General features: G+C 38.9%; 1 protein-coding gene across 1 annotated transcript in view; it reads left to right on the top strand.

Annotated features, from left to right (window-relative positions):
* The window catches only part of LIN9 (lin-9 DREAM MuvB core complex component), a 77233-nt gene that overhangs the window by 47765 nt on the left and 8812 nt on the right, over nucleotides 1–20656 (top strand). The window contains exon 10 of the mRNA XM_037737810.1: nucleotides 3824–3904. Coding sequence (XP_037593738.1) covers nucleotides 3824–3904 — 81 coding nt within the window. The remainder of the gene's footprint in view (nucleotides 1–3823; nucleotides 3905–20656) is intronic.

Raw genomic sequence — 20656 nt, 5'->3', positions numbered from 1 at the left:
TTTTTTTTTTTTTCTTTTTTTTTCTTTTTTTTTGAGACAGAGTCTTGCTCTTTTGCCCAGGCAACCTCTGCCTCCTGGCAATTCTTGTGCCTCAGCCTCCCGCGTAGCTAGGATTATATGTGTGGTCTACAACACCTGGCTAATATTTGTATTTTCAGTAGAGACAGGGTTTCACCATGTTGGCCAGGCTGGTTTGGAACTCCTGACTGCAAGCAGTCTGCCTGCCTCAGCCTCTCAAAGTGCTGGGATTGCAGGTGTCAGTCACCGAGCCTAGCCCTTTTTGTTGTGTTTTGTTTTGTTTCTGAGAACAGGGTTTTCCTCTGTAGCCCAGGCTGGAGTGCAGTGGCATGATCTTGACTCACTACAGCCTCAACCTCCTGGGCTTAAACAATCCTCCCACCTCAGCCTCCCAAGTAACTGGGACTACAGGCACAAGCCACCACGCCTGCTAATTTTTTTTATCTTTTTGTATAGACATGGGGTGTCACTGTAGCCCAGTCTGGCCTTGAACTCCTTAGCTCAAGCAATGGGACCCTCCTCAGTCTCCCAAAGTACTGGGATTATAGGCATGAGCCGCCACACCTAGCCTCCATCCATTTACTTTTAATCTGTTCGTGTCTTTATACTTAAAGTAGATTTCAAAGTGATTATTGACATAGTTAGATTAATGTCTATCATATTTATTACTATTTTGTATTTGTTGCTCATATTCCTTGTTCTTGTTTTTACATTCCACTCTGTTTTTTACCTTTCATGGTTTAATTACTTTATATAATTCAATTTTTCTCTGCTGTCTTAGCATGTCGGTTACACTTTTTTGGTTACCTTTCTTTAATGGTTGCTCTAGAGTTTACATGATATACTTTTACAACTAATCCACATCCACTTTCAAATAACACTGGACAGCTTCATGGGTAGTACTAGTACCTAGTAATAACAAAATAATCCTAATTCATCCCTCCCTTTTTTTTGTATCACTGCATTCACTATTTTATCTATACCTAAGCATGCATAAGCATATGCATAATCATACATAACACATAATCATACATAATCAAATACACCGTTGCTGTTATTGTTTTGAACAAACAGTTATCTGTTGGAATAAGGAAATAAGGAAAATAGAAGTTTTTATTTTACCTTCAACTTATTCTTTCTTTGATATACTTCCTTTATTTACATCTGAGTTTCTGATATGTATCATCTTCTTTTTCTCTGAAGAACATAATTTAACATTTCTGGCTGGGTGCGGTGGCTCACACCTGTAATCCTAGCACTTTGGGAGGCCGAGGTGGGCAGATAGCTTGAGGTCAGGAGTTCAACACTAGCCTGACCAATATGGTGAAACCCTGTCTCTACTAAAAATACAAAAATTAGCCAGGTGTGGTGGCATGCGCCTATAGTCCCAGCTACTTGGGAGGCTGAGGCATGAGAACTGCTTGAACCCAGGAGGTGGAGGTTGCAGGGAGCCAAGATCGTGCCATTCCACTCCAGCCTGGGCAACAGAGCAAGATTCCATCTTTAAAAAAGAAAACATTTCATATAAGGCAGGCCTACTGGTGACAGATTGTCTCAAGTTTTTTCCCTGAGAAAGTCTTTATTTCTCTTTCACTTAAAAATTTTTATTTTTTATTGTAGAGTTAAGGTCTAGCTGTGTTTCTCAGGCTGCTCTGGAACTTCTGAGCTTAAGCAGTCCTCCCTCTTGGCCTTCCAAAGTGCTAGGTTTACAGGTGTGAGCCTTGATGCCCAGTCCTGTTTTACTTTTGAATGATAATTTCATGGGGTGCAGAGGTTTTAGATTGCCAGATTTTTTTTTTTCTGTCAACACAAGATATCTCACTCCAGTATCTTCTTGCTTCTCTGGTTTCTGAGGAGAGGTCAGATGGAATTCTTATCTTTGCTTCTCTATCAGTAAAGTGTTTTCTTTCAGGACTTTTTTTCTTTTTTCTTTTTTTTAAATATGTGGAGACAGGGTTTGCTATGTTGCCCAGGCTGGTCTCGAACTGCTGGGCTCAAGCAATCTGCCTGCCTCAGCCTCCCAAAGTGCAGGGATTAGAGGTGTGAGCCGCCATAGCTGGGCCAGAATTTTTTCATTATCTTGGATTTTCTGTAGTTTGAATATGATATATGTAAATGTAGAGGTTTTTGTGGCATTTTTCCTGTGTGGTATTCTCTGAGCTTCTTAGAGCTTTGGTTTGGTATCTGATATTAATTTGGGGAAAATTCTCATTATATTTCAGATATTTCTTCCTTTTTTCTCTCCTTCTTGTATTTCATTAAAGCTTAATGTATACCTTTTGTAGTTGTCCCACAGTCCTTGGACATTCTGTGCTGATTTTTTCAGTCTTTGTTCTCTTTGCTTTTTAGTTTTGGAAGTTCCTATTAATATATCCTCTTCTGAGGTAACTCTTGTGGAAGAAAAAAAAAGAAAAAGAAATAATGTATCCTCACGCTCGAGAAATTTTCATCTCTGTGCTTGCATTGCCCATCTGTTCTTGCATACTATTTTATCCATTAGAGGCCTTAGCGTATTACTCATAGTTCTTGCAAATTTCAACATCCCTGCCATATCTGAGGCTGGTTTTTATGCTTGCTTTGTCTCTTCAAACTACCTTTTTTGCCTTCTTGGTGTGCCTTGTAATTTTTTCTTGATTGCCAAACATGACAGACTATGTAAAAGGAACTGCGGTAGATAGGCTTTCATGATAATGGTGGTAAGGTGTGGGGGGACATGATGAAGCATTCTATAGTCTTGTGAGTAGGTTTCAGTCTTTTGGTCAGCCTGAGCCTCTGGACTGTGAACTTCACAAATGCATCTCAGTTTTTCCTCCTCTTAGGTGGTGTAGGATGGCTACAGTAGGCTGGGGTTGGGTGTTTCTCTTCCCCAGCGAAGGTCAGTTAGCTCTGCTAAAACCCTAGCATGTTAGCCTCTGGTTAAATAGTTTTTCCTGAGAGTAGACCCTGCTAAGAAGAACAGAATTTTGAACCAGTGAAAGCTTGTTCAGATTGACTCCTTAGTCCTTTTGACATGTTCTAGTTGCAATGGATTTTTAAAATACTATTTGCTTGTCAGCTAATCAGATATATAGAATACAGTGCTGTGAGGCCAGGTGTAGTGGTTCATGTCTGTAATTCCAGCACTTTGGGAGGCCAAGGTGAGCAGATCACTTGAAATCAGGAGTTCAACACCAGCCTGGGCAACATGGTAAAACCCCATCTCTACTAAAACAAAAATGGCCGGGCGCCCTGGTTCATGCCTGTAATCCTAGCACTTTGGGAGGCCGGGGCAGGTGGATCATTTGAGGTCAGGAGTTCGAGACTAGCCTGGCCATGGCAAAACCCCGTCTCTACTAAAAATATAATAATTAGCCAGGCATGGTGGCGGGCGCCCATAATCACAGCTACTGGGAGGCTGAGGCAGGAGAATCACTTGAGCCTGGGAGACAGAGTTTGCAGTGAGCCGAGATTGCTCCATTTTTCTCCAGCCTGGGCAACAGAGCAGGACTCCATCTCAAAAAACAAAAAAATTAGCCAGACGTGGTGGCATGCGCCTGTAATACCTGCTACTCGGGAGGCTGAGGCAAGAATTGCTTGTACTGGGAGGCAGAGGTTGCAGTGAGCTGAGATTACGCCATTGCACTCCAGCCTGGGCAACAGAGTTAGACTGTGTCTCAGAAGAAAAACAACCCAAAACAATGCTATGCTATATGTATGTTGAAACACTAAAATCTATGCTAAAATATCTTACTAGAAATTGGAAATTTAATGTTTAACTAATATACTTAAATGCCTCTGTTTATTCTAAAATATATCTTCTTTGTAGACCAGATTATCAAAAATTCTCATGATTAAAAAGGAACATATCAAGAAATTAAGGGAAATGAACACAGAAGCAGAAAAACTGGTAAGAATTTGTTTCTCTCTTTTTTTTTTCTTCATTTGCTTGTCTAATTTTAAAATGGTGAGACCATCTATATCTAATGATTTAAAAATATCTATGGGAGAAAACCTTCAGATAAATATTATTTTTATATCCTCATTTGCATGAGGTTGTCCACGCCTGTAGTCCAGCTTCTTGGGAGGCTGAAGCAAAAGGATTGCTTGAGCCTAGAGTCAGAGACTGCAGTGAGCTATGATTCTACCACTACACTCTAGCCTGGGTGATAGAGAGACCCTATCTCAGTAAATTAATGATTACAGGAATAGATACATACATACGTAAAAAAGTACATCCTCATTGCTATCACTAACTCTTGTTATACTGAACATATGCTAAGTAAACCGGCAGTGCATTGCCCCAGACCTCATTATGCCGTTGACTGTACAGTTGAATAGGATTAATGGGTATATTAGGTTCTTTGAACAGTTTGTATGAGTCTAGAATTGCTCAGACTGGTACCTGTGACCAAAGGAGTTGTAATGACAGAGGTTATAAAAAATGTTTCAGAATAAGTAAGTCAGGAAATATCTATTTTGTCATCTTTAGGTTATCTTGACAAAGTTTATATCCTAATTTATTCATCTAATGTGTTCAAAAAATGAGAGCCAATTTTATTCATAAGATAATTACCAGAGCTGTTTTGTTTTGTTTTGTTTTTGAGATGGAGTTTTGCTCTTGTCGCCCAGGCTGGAGTGCAATGGCACGATCTCGGCTCACTGCAGCCTCTGACTCCTGAGTTCAAGTGATTCTCCTGCCTCAGCCTCCTGAGTAGCTGGGATTACAGGCACGCACCACCACACCCAGCTAATTTTTGTATTTTTAGTAGAGCTGGGGTTTTGCCATGTTGGCCAGGCTGATCTCGAACTCCTGACCTCATCCACTGACCTTGGCCTCCCAGAGTGCTGGGATTACAGGTGTAAGCCATGGCACCTGGCCAGCCATGGCGCCCAGCCCAGAGTGTTTTTAAAAACTGTTTATGTAGACACTATTCACTAGGAAAGTCTTTGAATTGTAATGAAATTCACATCTTGCTTAAGGATATGTAGGATGGCAAATAGGTTTTATCTCATGTACCATCTCCAGTTTATTGAAGATGACCTTATAGAAGTATGAAAGGAAGGGAGGGCTCAGTGACTGTGCCCAGGGGCAAAGTGCTATGACTGATTATCAGCATCTGTCATGAGTACAGGAGTGTGAGTCGAGGCACTGGGCATCTCTAGAATGAAATGTTGTAAGGGGATAGGTGTGGATACAGTTAGATATCTACAGCTGCAAAAGTAGATACCTAAATGAATAAAGAACAGTCTTCTTTTAGGACTATAGAGTTTTTTAATCTGAAAATTACTGAATTTTTTTTTTTTTTTTTTTTTTTTTGAGACGGAGTTTCGCTCTTGTTACCCAGGCTGGAGTGCAATGGCGCGATCTCGGCTCACCGCAACCTCCGCCTCCTGGGTTCAGGCAATTCTCCTGCCTCAGCCTCCTGAGTAGCTGGGATTACAGGCACGCGCCACCATGCCCAGCTAATTTTTTTGTAGTTTTAGTAGAGACGGGGTTTCACCATGTTGACCAGGGTGGTCTCGATCTCTTGACCTCGTGATCCACCCGCCTCGGCCTCCCAAAGTGCTGGGATTACAGGCTTGAGCCACCGCGCCCGGCAAATTACTGAATTTTTACGACCAAAAATGTCAGGTGATTTCAGCGTAAGATCATACTGCTCGCTTTAGCAGTACAGAGATTAGTAATTAGAAAATAAGTACTGGCTTATTTTCTAGTTTAATTCATTTAAGCATAATATGAAATTAGTATTATCAGATACACAGGCCATCAAAATTGAAAAAGATTAGTGGTAGCATATTGCCATTACATATCTTAAACATAAAAAACTATGTGCTTGCTTCTTTCTACTGGACTCTCATTCTTATCTTGGTTTCCATCAGTTCTACTTCTGCCCTTTGTATTCTATGCCTTTTCAATGCTCCTCCACCCCATTTCTGTTTTTCTCTGGTCACTTTATCGTCTCTTCTATTTTTATGTATAAATGAATTATTTCACTTTAATATCACTAGGTAGGACTGTTTTCTTCTAAGTTCCATGCTTTAAAGCACTGGGCTTGCCTTTGCCCCGTTAATCTTATATACTTTCAAATAGAGACCTATTTTGGGTTGTTTGTTTTGTTTGTTTTGCAAACCAAGGAGATGAAGCCTTCAGTGTAAAACGAATGTATATTCCCATAAACCTGTTTTGATGTTGGCTTGGCTTCTTAGCACATGGAGCTCTGGTAGAAGTAATCTAGTTGGCTTGATATGTTTTATTATTTGTTTTATGTATGTAAAAATAGTTTCCATATAAAAATTCAAATACGAAATTATTTAATGAGTCAAACTATAGTTCTTTATAATGCTTATAAATAGTATTGAGTTAGCATATGTTATAAATATATTTATTTACATGTTTATCATGAATTTCTTTTTCTGTGCATATACTGTCATAAGTAGTTTTGAAAATTATTTTCATACAAAATGGAATTAAATTATGATATATTGGCTTATCTTTTAAAATGACCGTATTGTGCCATAATTTAAACGACTTCCTATTAATGGATATTTGAGTTATTTCCATCATTTTATTAAAATAGTGCTGATATTTTTGTGCATTTGTTTATGTCTATCTGTAGGATAAATTTTAGAAAGTAAAATGAAAGATTTAATGAAACTTACTTTAAGATGGTGGGCTGAACACATTTTCTTCATATCCTTTATAATTCTACATAGAATGTGAAGTACAAAAAGAAGTAAACAGAGAAAACGAAGTAGTCGGCTTAACAATGTCTATGAGATTTCAAACATTTTTTGACACGTTATTAGATGAAATAGAAACTGTGGCTACAAGAGGCCCTAGATCCAGAGTTGGCAAATATGATGAAGTGCAGAAGTGAGATTAGTATTTTAAAAGGCAATTAATTCAAGGTCTTTCCCCTTGTTCCCCTGCTTCATCTCAGTGACAGAACTCAAGCGTGGCATTTACTCAAGTTAAAAGGAGAGAAAGCAGCACTCCTCTAAAGAATTTAAATGTACTATTTGGGGAAAGTGAAGGGTTTTTTTCTACTTTTGGTAAGGGTAGACTGGGTAATTTGGATTAACCTTCCGGCTGTGAATAATTGTTTCCTCTGGAATAAAATATTAAAATAACCTGCCTGAAGACACTGGAGTATTAAGACACAAGGCGTTAAGGAGGCCGGCTGTGGTGGCTCATGCCTGTAATCCCAGCACTTTGGGAGGCCAAGGCAAGTGGATCACTTGCGGTCAGGAGTTCAAGACAAGCCTAGCCAACATGGCAAAAAAAATTAGCTGGGTGTGATAGCGTGTACCTGTGATCCCAGCTACTTGGAAGGCTGAGGCAGAAGAATCACTGGAACCTAGGAAACTGAGGTTGCAGTGAGCCAAGATCACACCACTGTACTCCAGCCTGGGCAACAGAGTGAGACTGTCTCAAAGAAGAAAAAGAAAAGAAAGGAAAGGAAGAAGGAAGGAAGGAAAAGAAAAGAAAGGAACAAGGCATTAAGGAATTACAGGTATAGGACCTGGGGAAAGAAGTAAGGGAGAACCTGGTGTTCAGGGTTGCTTTTTCCTTGGGAGCTTCTGCAAGTTCCAGAAAAGGTAGCTGAGAAGCTAGAGTGGCATTCTTGAAAGGTGTTGGAGGCCAAAATTAGAGTCCAGAGGCCCACCAAATGTTGGGAGAAGTTGGCAAACCTTAAGTCCTCTTTGGAGGAATATAGCATTTTTATAGGCCTCAAATTATTTCTATGAATTTTTATGTACAGTATCTAACACTTAATTTAAATTCAAGACACAATAGGAGGCACAATAATCCTAAGAAAAAAGAAAATAAACTGTAGACGGTAGGCAGACTCCAGACAATGGAGTTTTTAGAAACATATTTTAAATGTTTAATTTGTTAGATGAGACAAAATTGAGAATTTTAGAAGAGAATGGGAAACAAACAAAAAAAAAAGACCAAATGAAAACTATAAACTCTAGCAATCAAAATTAAGAACTCAGTTGGTGGCTACAACCACAGCAGATTAGAAACAGCTAAAGAGAAAGCTAGAAATTTAAAATAGATCGGAAGAAAATACCCAGAATGAAACATGGAGATAAAAATCAGTGGAAAATGCAGAAGAGAAGAGATGATACATAGGGGATACAGTGAGGAAGGTCTAATATGTAATGGAATAGCAGAAGGAGAAAGAAAGAGAATGGGGACAGAAGCAATATTTTAAGAGATAATGACTAAAGGCATTCCAAAACCGTCAAACGACCACAAGCCCCAGATAGATAAATAAAAAGTGATTTTTAGACACATTATCTTAAAACTGCTGAAACTAAAAAAGTGAAAAAATGGCCGGGCGCGGTGGCTCAAGCCTGTAATCCCAGCACTTTGGGAGGCCAAGGCAGGTGGATCACGAGGTCAAGAGATCGAGACCACCCTGGTCAACATGGTGAAACCCCGTCTCTACTAAAAATACAACAAATTAGCTGGGCATTGTGGCGCATGCCTGTAATCCCAGCTACTCGGGAGGCTGAGGCAGGAGAATTGCCTGAACCCGGGAGACGGAGGTTGCGGTGAGCCGAGATTGCGCCATTGCACTCCAGCCTGGGTAACAAGAGCGAAACTCCATCTCAAAAAAAAAAAAAAAAAAAAAGTGAAAAAATGTTATAGTACCCAGGACAGGATGGGAGTGGGGAGTACATACAAATGAGCAACCAACACTTTGAGAGCTACCATCTCTACAAAACAATAGAAGATAAAAGATAATGGAATGACATCTTCACAGGGCTGAAATGAAATAACTACCAACCTAGATTTCTGTAACCAGTGAAAATGCCTTGAAGGATAAAGTTAGCACAAGGACAGTTGTAGACAAATTTATGGTATTTCTTACCAGAGTACCTACATTAAAGGAAATACTAAAGTTTTTGTTTAAACTGAAGAAAAAAACTTGAAGTTTGTAAAAGAAACATGAAGATTCAGGGAATGAAGAAGCAACAAAAAGTAAATATGTGAATTACTCTAAGTGACACTTAGATAATTCTTGTGGCACTTAAAGTATAGAGAGAATTAAAATATACTACAATTGCCTGTTGATTAGGGTAGGGGTGTATATACATATAGGCTTAGATAAATTAAGGATTAACATTTTGATCTCTAAGGAACCTATTAAAATAGTATAAGATGAATATCAAGCTAATTGGGGGAAGTAGGTGGGAAAATGGAACAATAGAAATGTGCAATTGGGGCTGGGTATAATGACTCATACCATTGAATTGCTTGAGTCCAGCCTGGCCAACATAGCCAAACCCCATCTCTACTAAAAGTGCAAAAATTAGCCAGGCGTGGTGGCACATACCTGTAATCCCAGCTACGAAGGAGGCTGAGGCATGAAAATCACTTGAACCCAGGAAGCAGAGGTTTCGGTGAAAACCAAGGCCATGCCACTGCACTCCAGCCTGGGCAACAGAGCAAGACTCTGTCTCAAAAAAAAAAAAAAAAAAATTGTTTTTTTAGAAAAATTAGACAGGCATGATATAGTCCCAAGTACTCAGGAGACTGAGGTGGGAGGATTGCTTGAACCCAGAAGTTTGAGGCTGTGGTAAGCTAGAGTGATACCACTGAACTCCAGCTTGGGTGAAGACTCTGTATCTTGGGGAAAAAAAAAAAAAAAAGACTCTAATATGTGACTGGCAGAACTAAGAAACTTTAACAAAACACAATTGATGAGGAAGTGGACAAGTAGGCATTCTTACACATAAATTGGTACACCTTTTATGAAGGGTGTATAGGGTCTCAGAAAGTGATACCCTGAAATGAAATCCTCAGTAGCAGCTCACCGTGACCTTTTTCCTGCCCACCTATCTGATCTCTCATTTTCTTCTGAGGCTAACCATAGACACCAGAATCCCTCTTCCCCAAAGCAGGACAGAAACCAGAACTCTTTTTCCCCGAAGCCAGCTTTACATAAAACCTGAGAATATTACTCCAGCTTTCCCGTCACCTTTCTATGTGAAAACTGGCCGTAAAGAAATTATTTGATCTACTTTGACTATAGGTCATAAGACCTTCATTCCAGACAGGATCCTGCCTCATACCCAAAGGAAGGAATGCTGCAGAGACAGGCTAAGAGCACATAGTGAAACTTCATCTCTACTAAAAATACAAAAATTAACCGGGCATGGTGGCGCGGTGGCGCATGCCTGTAATCCCAGCACTTTGGGAGGCCAAGGCAGGTGGATCACGAGGTCAAGAGATCGAGACCACCCTGGTCAACATGGTGAAACCCCGTCTCTACTAAAAATACAACAAATTAGCTGGGCATTGTGGCGCATGCCTGTAATCCCAGCTACTCGGGAGGCTGAGGCAGGAGAATTGCCTGAACCCGGGAGACGGAGGTTGCGGTGAGCCGAGATTGCGCCATTGCACTCCAGCCTGGGTAACAAGAGCGAAACTCCATCTCAAAAAAAAAAAAAAAAAAAAAAAAGGCTAGATGCAGTGGCTCATGCCTGTAATTCCAGCACTTTGGGAGGCCGAGGCAGGTGGATCACGAGGTCAGGAGTTCGAGACCAGCCTGTCCATTATGGTGAAACCCCATCTCTACTAAAAATAAATTTAAAAAAAATTAGCTGGGCATAGTGGTGCATGCCTGTAGTCCTAGCTGCTCGGGAGGCTGAGGCAGGAGAGTTGCTTCAACCCAGGAGGCGGCGGTTGCAGTGAGCCAAGATTGCGCCACTGCACTCCAACCTGGGTGACAGAAGGAGACTCCCATCTCAAAAAAAAAAAAAAAAAAAAAAAAAAAAAAACAAAAAAAAAAAAAAAAAAAACAAAAAAAAAAAAAAAAAAAAAAAAAAAAAAACAGACTTTAGATCATATGGATCTAACAGGCATTTACAGAATATTTTATCCAACAACTACAGAATACCCATTCTTCTCATCAGCACATGGAATATTCTCCAGGATATTCAGTATCTTCTGAGACCATAATAGAATAAAACTAGAAAACAATACTGAGAACTTTGGAAACTATACAAATACGTGGAAGTTAAGCAACATGCTCCTGAACAACCATTGAGTCAATGAGGAAATTATGATGGAAATTTTTAAAATCTTAAACAAATGAAAATGGTAATACAACATACCAATACCTGTGGAATACGGACAAATCAATTCCAAGAGGGAAGTTTACAGCAATTGATGCCTATATCCAAAAAGTAGAAATTTCAAATAAGCAATCTAACAATGTACCTCAAGGAACTAGAAAAGCAAGAACAAACCAAACCCAAAATTATCAGAAGGAAAAACATAATAAAGATCAGAACAGGACTAAGCAAAGTAGAGACTAAACAAAATAATACAAAGGATCAATGAAAAGTTGATTTTTTGAAAAAATAAACAAAATTTATAAACTGCTACCTATACTAGCCAAGAAAAGAAGAAAGAATTGCTTATACCCAGTACTGGAGAAAAAAAAGAAGAGAGAAGAACTAAATAAAATCAGAAATGAAAAAAAGACATTACAACTGGTACCACTGAAAGACAAAATATCATCAGAGACTGTTATGAACAACTATATGCTAACAAACTGGAAAACCTAGAGAGAATGGATAAAGTCCTGGACACAAATGGGCTATCAAGATTAAATCAGAAGGAAATAGAAAACCTGAAGAGACCATTAACAAGTTGTGAGATTGCGACAGTAATAAAAATAGTGCCCCAACAAAGAAAAGCCCAGGACCACGTAGTCCAAATTCTACCAGATATATGAAGAACTAATACCAATCCTCCTTAAACTATTCCAAAATATTGAAGTGGAGAGAATTCTCCCTAACTCATTCTACAAGGCCAGCATTACCCTGATACCAAAACCAGATACGGACACAACTAAAAAAACTACAGTCCAGTGTCCCTGATGAATATAGACATAAAAATCCTTAATAAAATACTAGCAAACTGAATTCAACAGCACATAACAAAGATAGTACACCATTATCAAGAGGGATTTATACTGGGGATCCAAGGATGATTTAACGTAATAAATCAATAAACATGTATATCACATCAACAGAATGAAGGACAAAAACCACATGATCATCCCAATAGATGCAGAAAAAACATTTGATAAAATCCAGTATCCCTCCATGATTAAAAAAAAAAAAAACCCATCAGCAAACTAGTCATAGAAGAAACATACCCCAAAATAATAAAAACATAGATGACCTCATACTGAATGGGAAATGTTGAAAGCCTTTCCTCTAAGAAGTGGAACAAACTTTTACCACTCTTATTCAACAAAGTAATGGATGTCATAGCCAGAGCAGTCAACCAAGGGAAAAGAAAGAAAAGCCATCCAGATTGGAAAAGAGGAGCTTAAATTGTCCCTCTTTGCAGGTGACTTCATCTTATATTTAATAAAACCATAAGACTGCACCAAAAAACTCTTAGAGTTGATAAGCAAATTCAGTAAAGTTGCTGGATACAAAATCAACATACAAAAATCAGTCATGTTTCTACATACCAGTAATGAAGTAGCCAAAAAATCAAGAAGGCAATTTCATTTACAGTAGCTACAAAGAAAAAAATTTTTTTTTGAGACAGAGTTTTGCTCTTGTTGCCCAGGCTGGAGTGCAATGATGTGATCCTGGCTCACCTGCAACCTCTGCCTCCCAGGTTCAAGCTATTCTCCTACCTCAGCCGCCTGAGTAGCTGGGATTACAGGCATGGCACCACCACACCCAGCTAATTTTTGTGTTTTTAGTAGAGGCGGTGTTTCTCCCTGTTGGTCAGGCTAGTCTTGAACTCCCAGCCTCAGGTGATCTGCCCGCCTCAGCCTCCCAAAGTGTTGGGATTACAGGTGTGAGCCACTGCCCCCAGCCAGAAAATTAAATACTTAGGAATCAGTTAACCAAGGAGGTTAAAGATCTCTACAAGGAAAAGCACTGATGAAATAAATTGAAAAGGACACAAACAAATGGAAAGACATCTCACGGTCACAGATTAGAAGAATTAATATTATTAAAATGACCATAACACAAACAAATAGAAAAATATCGCATGCTCGTGGATTGGAAGAATATTGTTAAAATGACCATAGTGCCCAAAGCAATATACAGATTCAATGAAATCCCTATCAAAATACCAATGTTATTTTTACAGAAATAGAAAAAACAATCCTAAAATCCATATTGAAACAAAAAAGCCAGAATAGCCAAAGCAGTTCTGAGCAAAAAGAACAAATCTGGAAACATCACACTGGAAACATCAGACTTCAAATTATATTACAAGGGTACAGTAAACAAAACAGCATGATATTGGTATGAAAATAGACACATAGACCCATGGAAGAGAGTAGAAAACATAGAAATAAATTTATTTATAGCCAACTGATTTTTGACAAAGGTGCCAAGAACATACATACGCTGAAGAAAAGACACTCTCTTCTATAAATGGTTCTGGGAAAATTAGAAATCCATATGAAGAAGAATGAAACTGGACCCCTATCTCATATGCAAAACTCAAGATGGATTGACGACTTAAACATAAGATCTGAAGCTATAAATATAATAGAAGAGAACATAAGGAAAACCCTTCAGGACATTGGTTCAAGCAAAGATTTTAGGACTAAGACCTCAAAAGCACTGTCAACTAAAACAAAAATAGATAAATGCTCCAATTTTAAACTAAAAAGCTGCACATTAAAGAAAACAGAGTGAAGAGACAGCCAGTCGAATGGGAGAAAGTATTTATAAATTATATATGCAACAAGGGACTAATATCCAGAATATACAAGTAGAACAACTCAACAATAAAAGTAGTAATAATTCCATTAAAAAGTGAGCAAAGGACATGAATAGACAGTTCTCAGAGGAGGATATAAAGATAACTAACGAGTATATGAAAAAATGCTCTGACTGGTGCACTGGCTTACACCTGTAATCCCAGCACTTTGGGAGACTGAGTGGGGTGGATCACGAGGTCAGGAGATCAAGACCAGCCTGGCCAACATAGTAAAACCCTGACTCTACTAAAAATACAAAAAGTAGCTGGGCGCCTGTAGTGGTGGTGGGCACCTGTAATTCCAGCTACTTGGGTGGCTGAGGCAGGAAATTGCTTGAACCTGGGAGGCAGCTGTTACAGTGAGCTGAGATCCCACCACTGTACTCCAGCCTGGGGGAACAGAGCAAGACTCCATCTCAAAAAAAAAAAAAAAAAAAAAAGCTCAACATCATTCATCATCAGGAAAATGCAAATCAAAGCCACAATGAGATATCATCTTACCCCAGTTAGGATGGCTGTTATTAAAAAGGCAAAAAAATAACAGATGCTGGCAAGGATGTGGAGAAAAGGAAACTCTTATACACTGTTGGTGGGAATGCAAATTAGTACAACCACTATGTACAACATATGGAGATTCCTCAAACAACTAAAAACAGAACCACCATACGATCCAGCAGTCCCACTACTGGGTGTCTATCCAAAGGAAAAGAAAATCAGTATATCAAAGGGATGCCTGCATTCACATGTTTATAATAGCACCATTTACAATAGCAAAGAGATGCAATCAGCCTAAGTGTCCATCAATGGATAAATGAATAAAGAAATAGAATACTATTTCGCCGTAAGAACTAATGAAATCTTGTCATTTGCAGCCACCTGGATGGAACTGGAGGTCATTATTTTAAGTGCAATAACCCAAGCAAAGAAAGACAAATATTTCATATTCTTACTCATGTGGGAGCTAAAAAAAACTTGAACTCATGGAGATGGAGAATAGCATGATGGAAACCAAAGGGTGTGAGGAGGAAACAAAGAGAGGTTGTTAAATGGGTACAAACAGAATAAATAAGTTGTAATGTTTGATAGCAGACTAGAGTGACTATAGCAAAAATATATATTTCAAAATAGAAGGGAGGATTTTAAATGTTATAATCACATTAGAGAATAAATACTCAAGGTAATACCTTGAGTATTTACATATATAGATTGTGTAATGATCAAGTTACAGTATTTTGAGTAATACTCCCCCTCCCACCTTCTGGTATCCATCATTCTATTCTTCACCTCCATGAATTCATGTTTTTTTTAGCTCCCACATGCGTAAGAATATGAGATTATTTGTCTTTCAGATTGGAATTATCTTTTCAAATGGGAATTGGGGTTACCAAAGACATAGTGTAACATAAATTCTAACTAAGTATTTGATCAGGACTCTTCTTGGGAATATATGTGTACTTTTGCAGACTCAGAACTAGTTAATCAAAATGAAAATTATTAAACACTCAGTATCTCCTACAGAGAATTTTTTTCAATTGTGTCAGAGTCTCTATATCTTTTGTGTTCAGTATTTTAATGAATCACTTAAAGATGGACAAAGGGTTTTACATATACGGTATACATAAAAATGTACAAAGTAGCCAGGCACAGTGGCTCACGCCTGTAATCCCAGCACTTTGGGAGGCTGAGGCGGGCGGATCACTTGAGGGTCGGGAGTTCGAGACCAACATGGCAGCATGGTGAAACCCCATCTCTACTAAAAATACAAAAATTAGCTGGGTGTGGTGGCATGCACCTGTAATCCTAGCTACTCAGCAGGCGGAGGCAGGAGAACTCCGTGAACCCAGGAGGCAGAGGTTGGAGTGAGCCGAGATTGCACCACTGCGCTCAAGCCTGGGCAACAGAGTGAGACTCCGTCTCAAAAAAAAACAAAATGTACAAAGTCTAGAGATGGCTGACATGTTACCAAATAGAGTGATGTGACTAATGAACTATGAAAAAACTATAAAACAAAATGGATATATTCTCCTCTTCAAAATTATCATCTGGTTTTATCTCCAACTTTAATAGTTTTAAAATCCATTTCGAGGTCTCTTGTTTCTCAGGGTAATACCCAAAATACTCTGACTTGATCATTACACAATCTGTGCATGTAAAACAAAATAAAAAGTAATTTGAAGACAACCTACATTTCTACCATCTTCTGTTCCTATTCAGACTAAATATTACTGGTCTTCTCATCAGATTTGTAAATATTTCAAATAAAGCATTAGTGAACAGGTGAAGTGAGCACATTTTATACATTCTAGGTGGGAATATAAGTTAATTGAAGACTTTTTGGAAGGTAGCTTGGCCATATTGATGGGCCAGGGATTTTACATTTAGAGCATGATTCCAAAGATGTGCAGGATTCCAAGGATGTTCATCACATCATTGTTTGTAATAGCAAAAAATTGTAAATGGTTAAATGAATATCTGTCGAGGACTAGCCAAATCAATCCACACCCTTAATCATGAATTGCTAAATCTGATATTTTCCATCTTGTCCCCTAAAAACTCATATTTTTACAGACTGTTTGCCTTCAGCATCAACCTATTGAACTCCTGGTCTTGAACTCCTGGCTTCAAGTGATCTGCCCACCTCGGCCTCCCAAAGTAAGTTTTAGGCCAGGCATGGTGGCTCATGCCTGTAATCCCACCACTTTGGGAGGCCGAGGTGGGCAGATCACTTGAAGCCAGGAGTTCAAGACCAGCCTGGCCCACATGCTGAAACCTCGTCTCTAGTAAAAATTCAAAAATTAGTCTGGCACGGCAGCCCATGACTGTAATGCCAGCTACTCAGGAGGCTGAGGCAGGAGAATCGCTTGAACCCAGGAGGTAGAGGTTGCAGTGAGTCAAGATTGCGCCACTGCACTCCAGCCTGGGCAACAGAGCAAGACTCCATCTGAAAAAATAATAATAATTTTTAATTGTATGGATAAAGCAAATGTACTTTTCTTTAAAAATTACCATTCTTATTGAGTTTGATGTGGTTTACTTTCTTTGTATTTTTTAATGTATAAATATCTATAGAATATATATTATTGGGGTTTTTTTGAGGCGAGGACTTTTTTGTTTGTTTGAGACAGAGTCTCGCTCTGTTGCCCAGGCTGGAATGCAGTGGCATACTCTCAGCTCACTGCAACCTCCACCTCCTGGGTTCAAGCAATTCTCATGCCTCAGCCTCCCGAGTAGCTGGGATTACAGGCACGTGCCATCTTACCCAGCTAATTTTTGTATTTTTAGTAGATATGGGATTTCACCATATTCTCTAACTCCTGACTTCAAGTGACCCACCAAATTGGCTTCCCACAATGCAAGGATTGCAGGTGTGAGCCACTGCGCCCAGCCAAAGGTTGACATTTTTTTTTTAGACGGAATCTCACTCTGTCACCAGGCTAGAATGCAGTGGCGTGATCTCAGCTCACTGCAGCCTCTGCCTCCCAGGTTCAAGCAGTTCTTTTGCCTCAGCCTCCTGAGTAGCTGGGATTATAGACGTGCCCCACCATGCCCAGCTAATTTTTGTATTTTTAGTAGGGATGGGGTTTTACCATGTTGGTCAGGCTGCTCTGTAACTCCTGACCTTGTGATCCGCCCACCTTGGCCTCCCTAAGTGCTGGGATTACAGGTGTCACCATACCCAGCCAAGGAGGACATTTTAAAATAAATGTTATACTACATAACATCCTGCCTTTCACTCTATAGTATTAGTAAATATAGATAACTCTCTTCAATCCTAGTATTAGAAGATCCTTAAATTGTTAGCAATCTGATAGGTGAAATATAAATAACTCATTGTTTTATTTTGTATTTCTAAGGCTACTAGTGGAATTAAGCATCTTTTTGTATGTTAATTGGCCATTTATATTAATATTAAGAAAATTATTTCTCATATTATAGTACAGAAAATTTAAATTTTGGTGTAATCAATACAGCTGACCCTCAAACAATGTGGGGGTTGGGGTGCAGCCCTCACTAGCAGTCAAAAATCTACATACAAGTTTTGACTCCTCCAAAACTTAATAGCCTACTGTTGACCAGAAGCTTTATGGATAACCTAAATAGTAGATGAATACATGTCTTATGTATGCCTTATATACTGTATCCTACATAAAGTAAGCTAGAGAAAAGGAAATGTTATTAAGAAAATCATCAGGTAAAGAAAACATTCAGTATTAAGTGGAAGTAGATCATCCTTGTTATCTTCACGTTGAGTAGGCTGAGGAGGAGGAGGAGGAATTGAAGGGGTTGGTTTTGCTGTCTCAGGGGTGGCAGAGGCAGAAGAGGGAGAGGAGATGGAAGGGAAGGCAGGAGAGGCAGGCACACCGGTATAACTTTTGAAAAAATCTACGTGTATACGATCTGGTGGGCTGTTATAAAAATTTTTTAAATCTGTATTTAAGTAATGTAAGTGGACCTGCACCATTCAAACCTGTGTTGTTTGAGGGTCAGCTGTATGTCAGCCTGTTCCTTTTTCGGTTTTTGTTTTTTGTAACTTGTTTAAAACAGCTTCTTTACCTCTTATTCATAAACATATTCTCCTGTCTTCTCATGATACTTTTATGGTTTTTTTATATTTACTCCTTCAATACATCCTAAAATTACTTTTGTGAATGATTTGAGTATAGAGATGTAACTTTTTTCCTAAAAAGCTAATTGTCCCAATTTATTAATAGTTCATCCTTTCCCACTGATTTGAAAGGCCAACTTTATTATATGTGAAATTTCCAAACATGAATATACATATACTCATACACAAGCATATGTGCCAGGCATACATATACATATATGTTGGAATTTAGTATAAAGACTGGCCACTGTTCTCTCCCATTAGTGTATTTATCTCCCACGTGAACACTACACTGTTTGATAACTAACAGTACAGGTCCCTCCATCTGTCTTTCTCTTTCAGAATTGGCTGGTCATTTTTGTACATTTATTCTTCTATATTAACACTTCATTTTTTTAGATGTTTAAGAAGATAAGGGAAATTTTTTTCATCATTGGGGGATATTCAAAAAGATAAAGACTTTGAGAACAGCTTCAAAAAAGGGATCTCAAAAATATTTTTAGAAGTTGAATATATAACCAGATAATACTTTTGAAGGGAAGTATATATCTGTTTAGTTTTGGGGTTTTTTTTATGGTTCATTAGTTACATCACCTTATTTTGTAATGCGTTAGCCATCGTTCAATTTCATACATTTTTTTTTACCTGTTTTGATGGATACTGTATATATAAACCCTTTGTACATCTTTAAGTAATTCATTAAAATGTTGAACACAAAAGATGAAGATAGAGACTTTTGACACACTTGAAAATAATTCTCTGTAAGAGATAATGATTTTGATTTTGATCAACTGGTTCTGAGTCTACAAAAGTCTACACTTATCCCTGAGAGGAGGTTCCATCAAATACTGTGTTATAATTTACATTACACTGTGTCCTCAGGAACCCCAAGTTCCCAACAAGGAAATGAAAATATATTCAGCATGTCCTGCATTATCCCTGCATTCTTATAGAAAATGTTTTGAATGGTTCAATGGTTTTAACTTCACAAAAACTGAGGTTTACGAAGAGGTAGCAATTCAGGAAGCACCAATTAGGTAAACTAAAAGTAGGATGTCCTGGATATGATTCCAGGTCTACATGGAACTTATCCCTTCCCTGCTCCCATTGTGGCATTCCCTTCCCTTTTGCTCTTTTACTGCTTCAGATCCATAGTGGCAGAGGAGTTCTAACTGATGCAAACTGGCTTCAGATCCCACAAGCTTACTACTTACTGGCTATAGTACATGGGCCTTATATGTAAAGTGGAGACAATAAACAGTAATATCCTTTTCATGTGGTTATTGTGAGGATTCAAGGAAATCCTTTGAAAACACTTAGAATTTTAGCCAGGTGTAGTGGCACATGCCTGTAGACCAAGCTACTTGGGAGGCTGAGACAGGAGGATCCCTTGAGTCCAGTAGTTTGAGGCTGCACTGAGTTATGATTGTGCTACTACAGTCCTGCCTGGGCAACAGAGTGAGACCCTGCTCTAAAAAACAAAACAGGCCAGGCGTGGTGGCTCACGCCTGTAATCCCAGCACTTAGAGAGGCCAAGGCAAGCGCATCATTGAGATCAGGAGTTCGAGACCAGCCTGGCCAACATGGTGAAACCGTGTCTCCACTCAAAATACAAAAATTATCCAGGTGTGGTGGTGCACACCTGTAGTCCTGCTACTTGGGAGGCTGAGGCAAAAGGATCGCTTGATCCTAGGAGACGGAGGTTGTAGTGAGTGGAGATCACGCCATTGCACTCCAGCCTGGGTGATGGGAATGAAACCTTGTCTCAAAAAAAAAAAAAAAAAAAAACTTAGAATAAGCTCGGCGTGATGACACATGCCTATAATCTAAGCTACTTGGGAGGCTGAGGCAGGAGGATTGCTTCAGGCCATTAAGTTCAAGTCTAGCTTGGGCAACATAGCAAGATGCCATCTCAAAAACAACCACAAAACCACACTTAGTGCATGGCACATTAGTCAGCTCTACTTAGTACATCTGTTTTTGTCATCATTAAGTAATCAACACATCTTTAATAGTATGTGCTATTAAACAAATCATTTAACTTTTCTATGCCTCAGTTTTCTCTGTAAAATGGCTCAGCTTAACTAGATGGTCTCTGAGTTTTCTGTTAGCTCAGTCCATAATTCTGTTATTTGGGACCTATATAAGTAGTTCATCCCTGGGTCTAGGAAACTTTATTTTTCCCTACCTATACTTACTAGAAGGAGCAGTTTTGCTTCCTCAGTACATGACAATGTGCTTGCTCAGAAATCCCCTGGAAAAAAAATGTGGGCAAGGCCGGGTGC

The sequence above is a fragment of the Cebus imitator genome, unplaced genomic scaffold (genome assembly GCF_001604975.1).
Source record: "Cebus imitator isolate Cc_AM_T3 unplaced genomic scaffold, Cebus_imitator-1.0 Scaffold42, whole genome shotgun sequence".
Taxonomy (NCBI): Eukaryota; Metazoa; Chordata; class Mammalia; order Primates; family Cebidae; genus Cebus; species Cebus imitator.
This window is presented reverse-complemented; position numbering and strand designations above follow the sequence as displayed.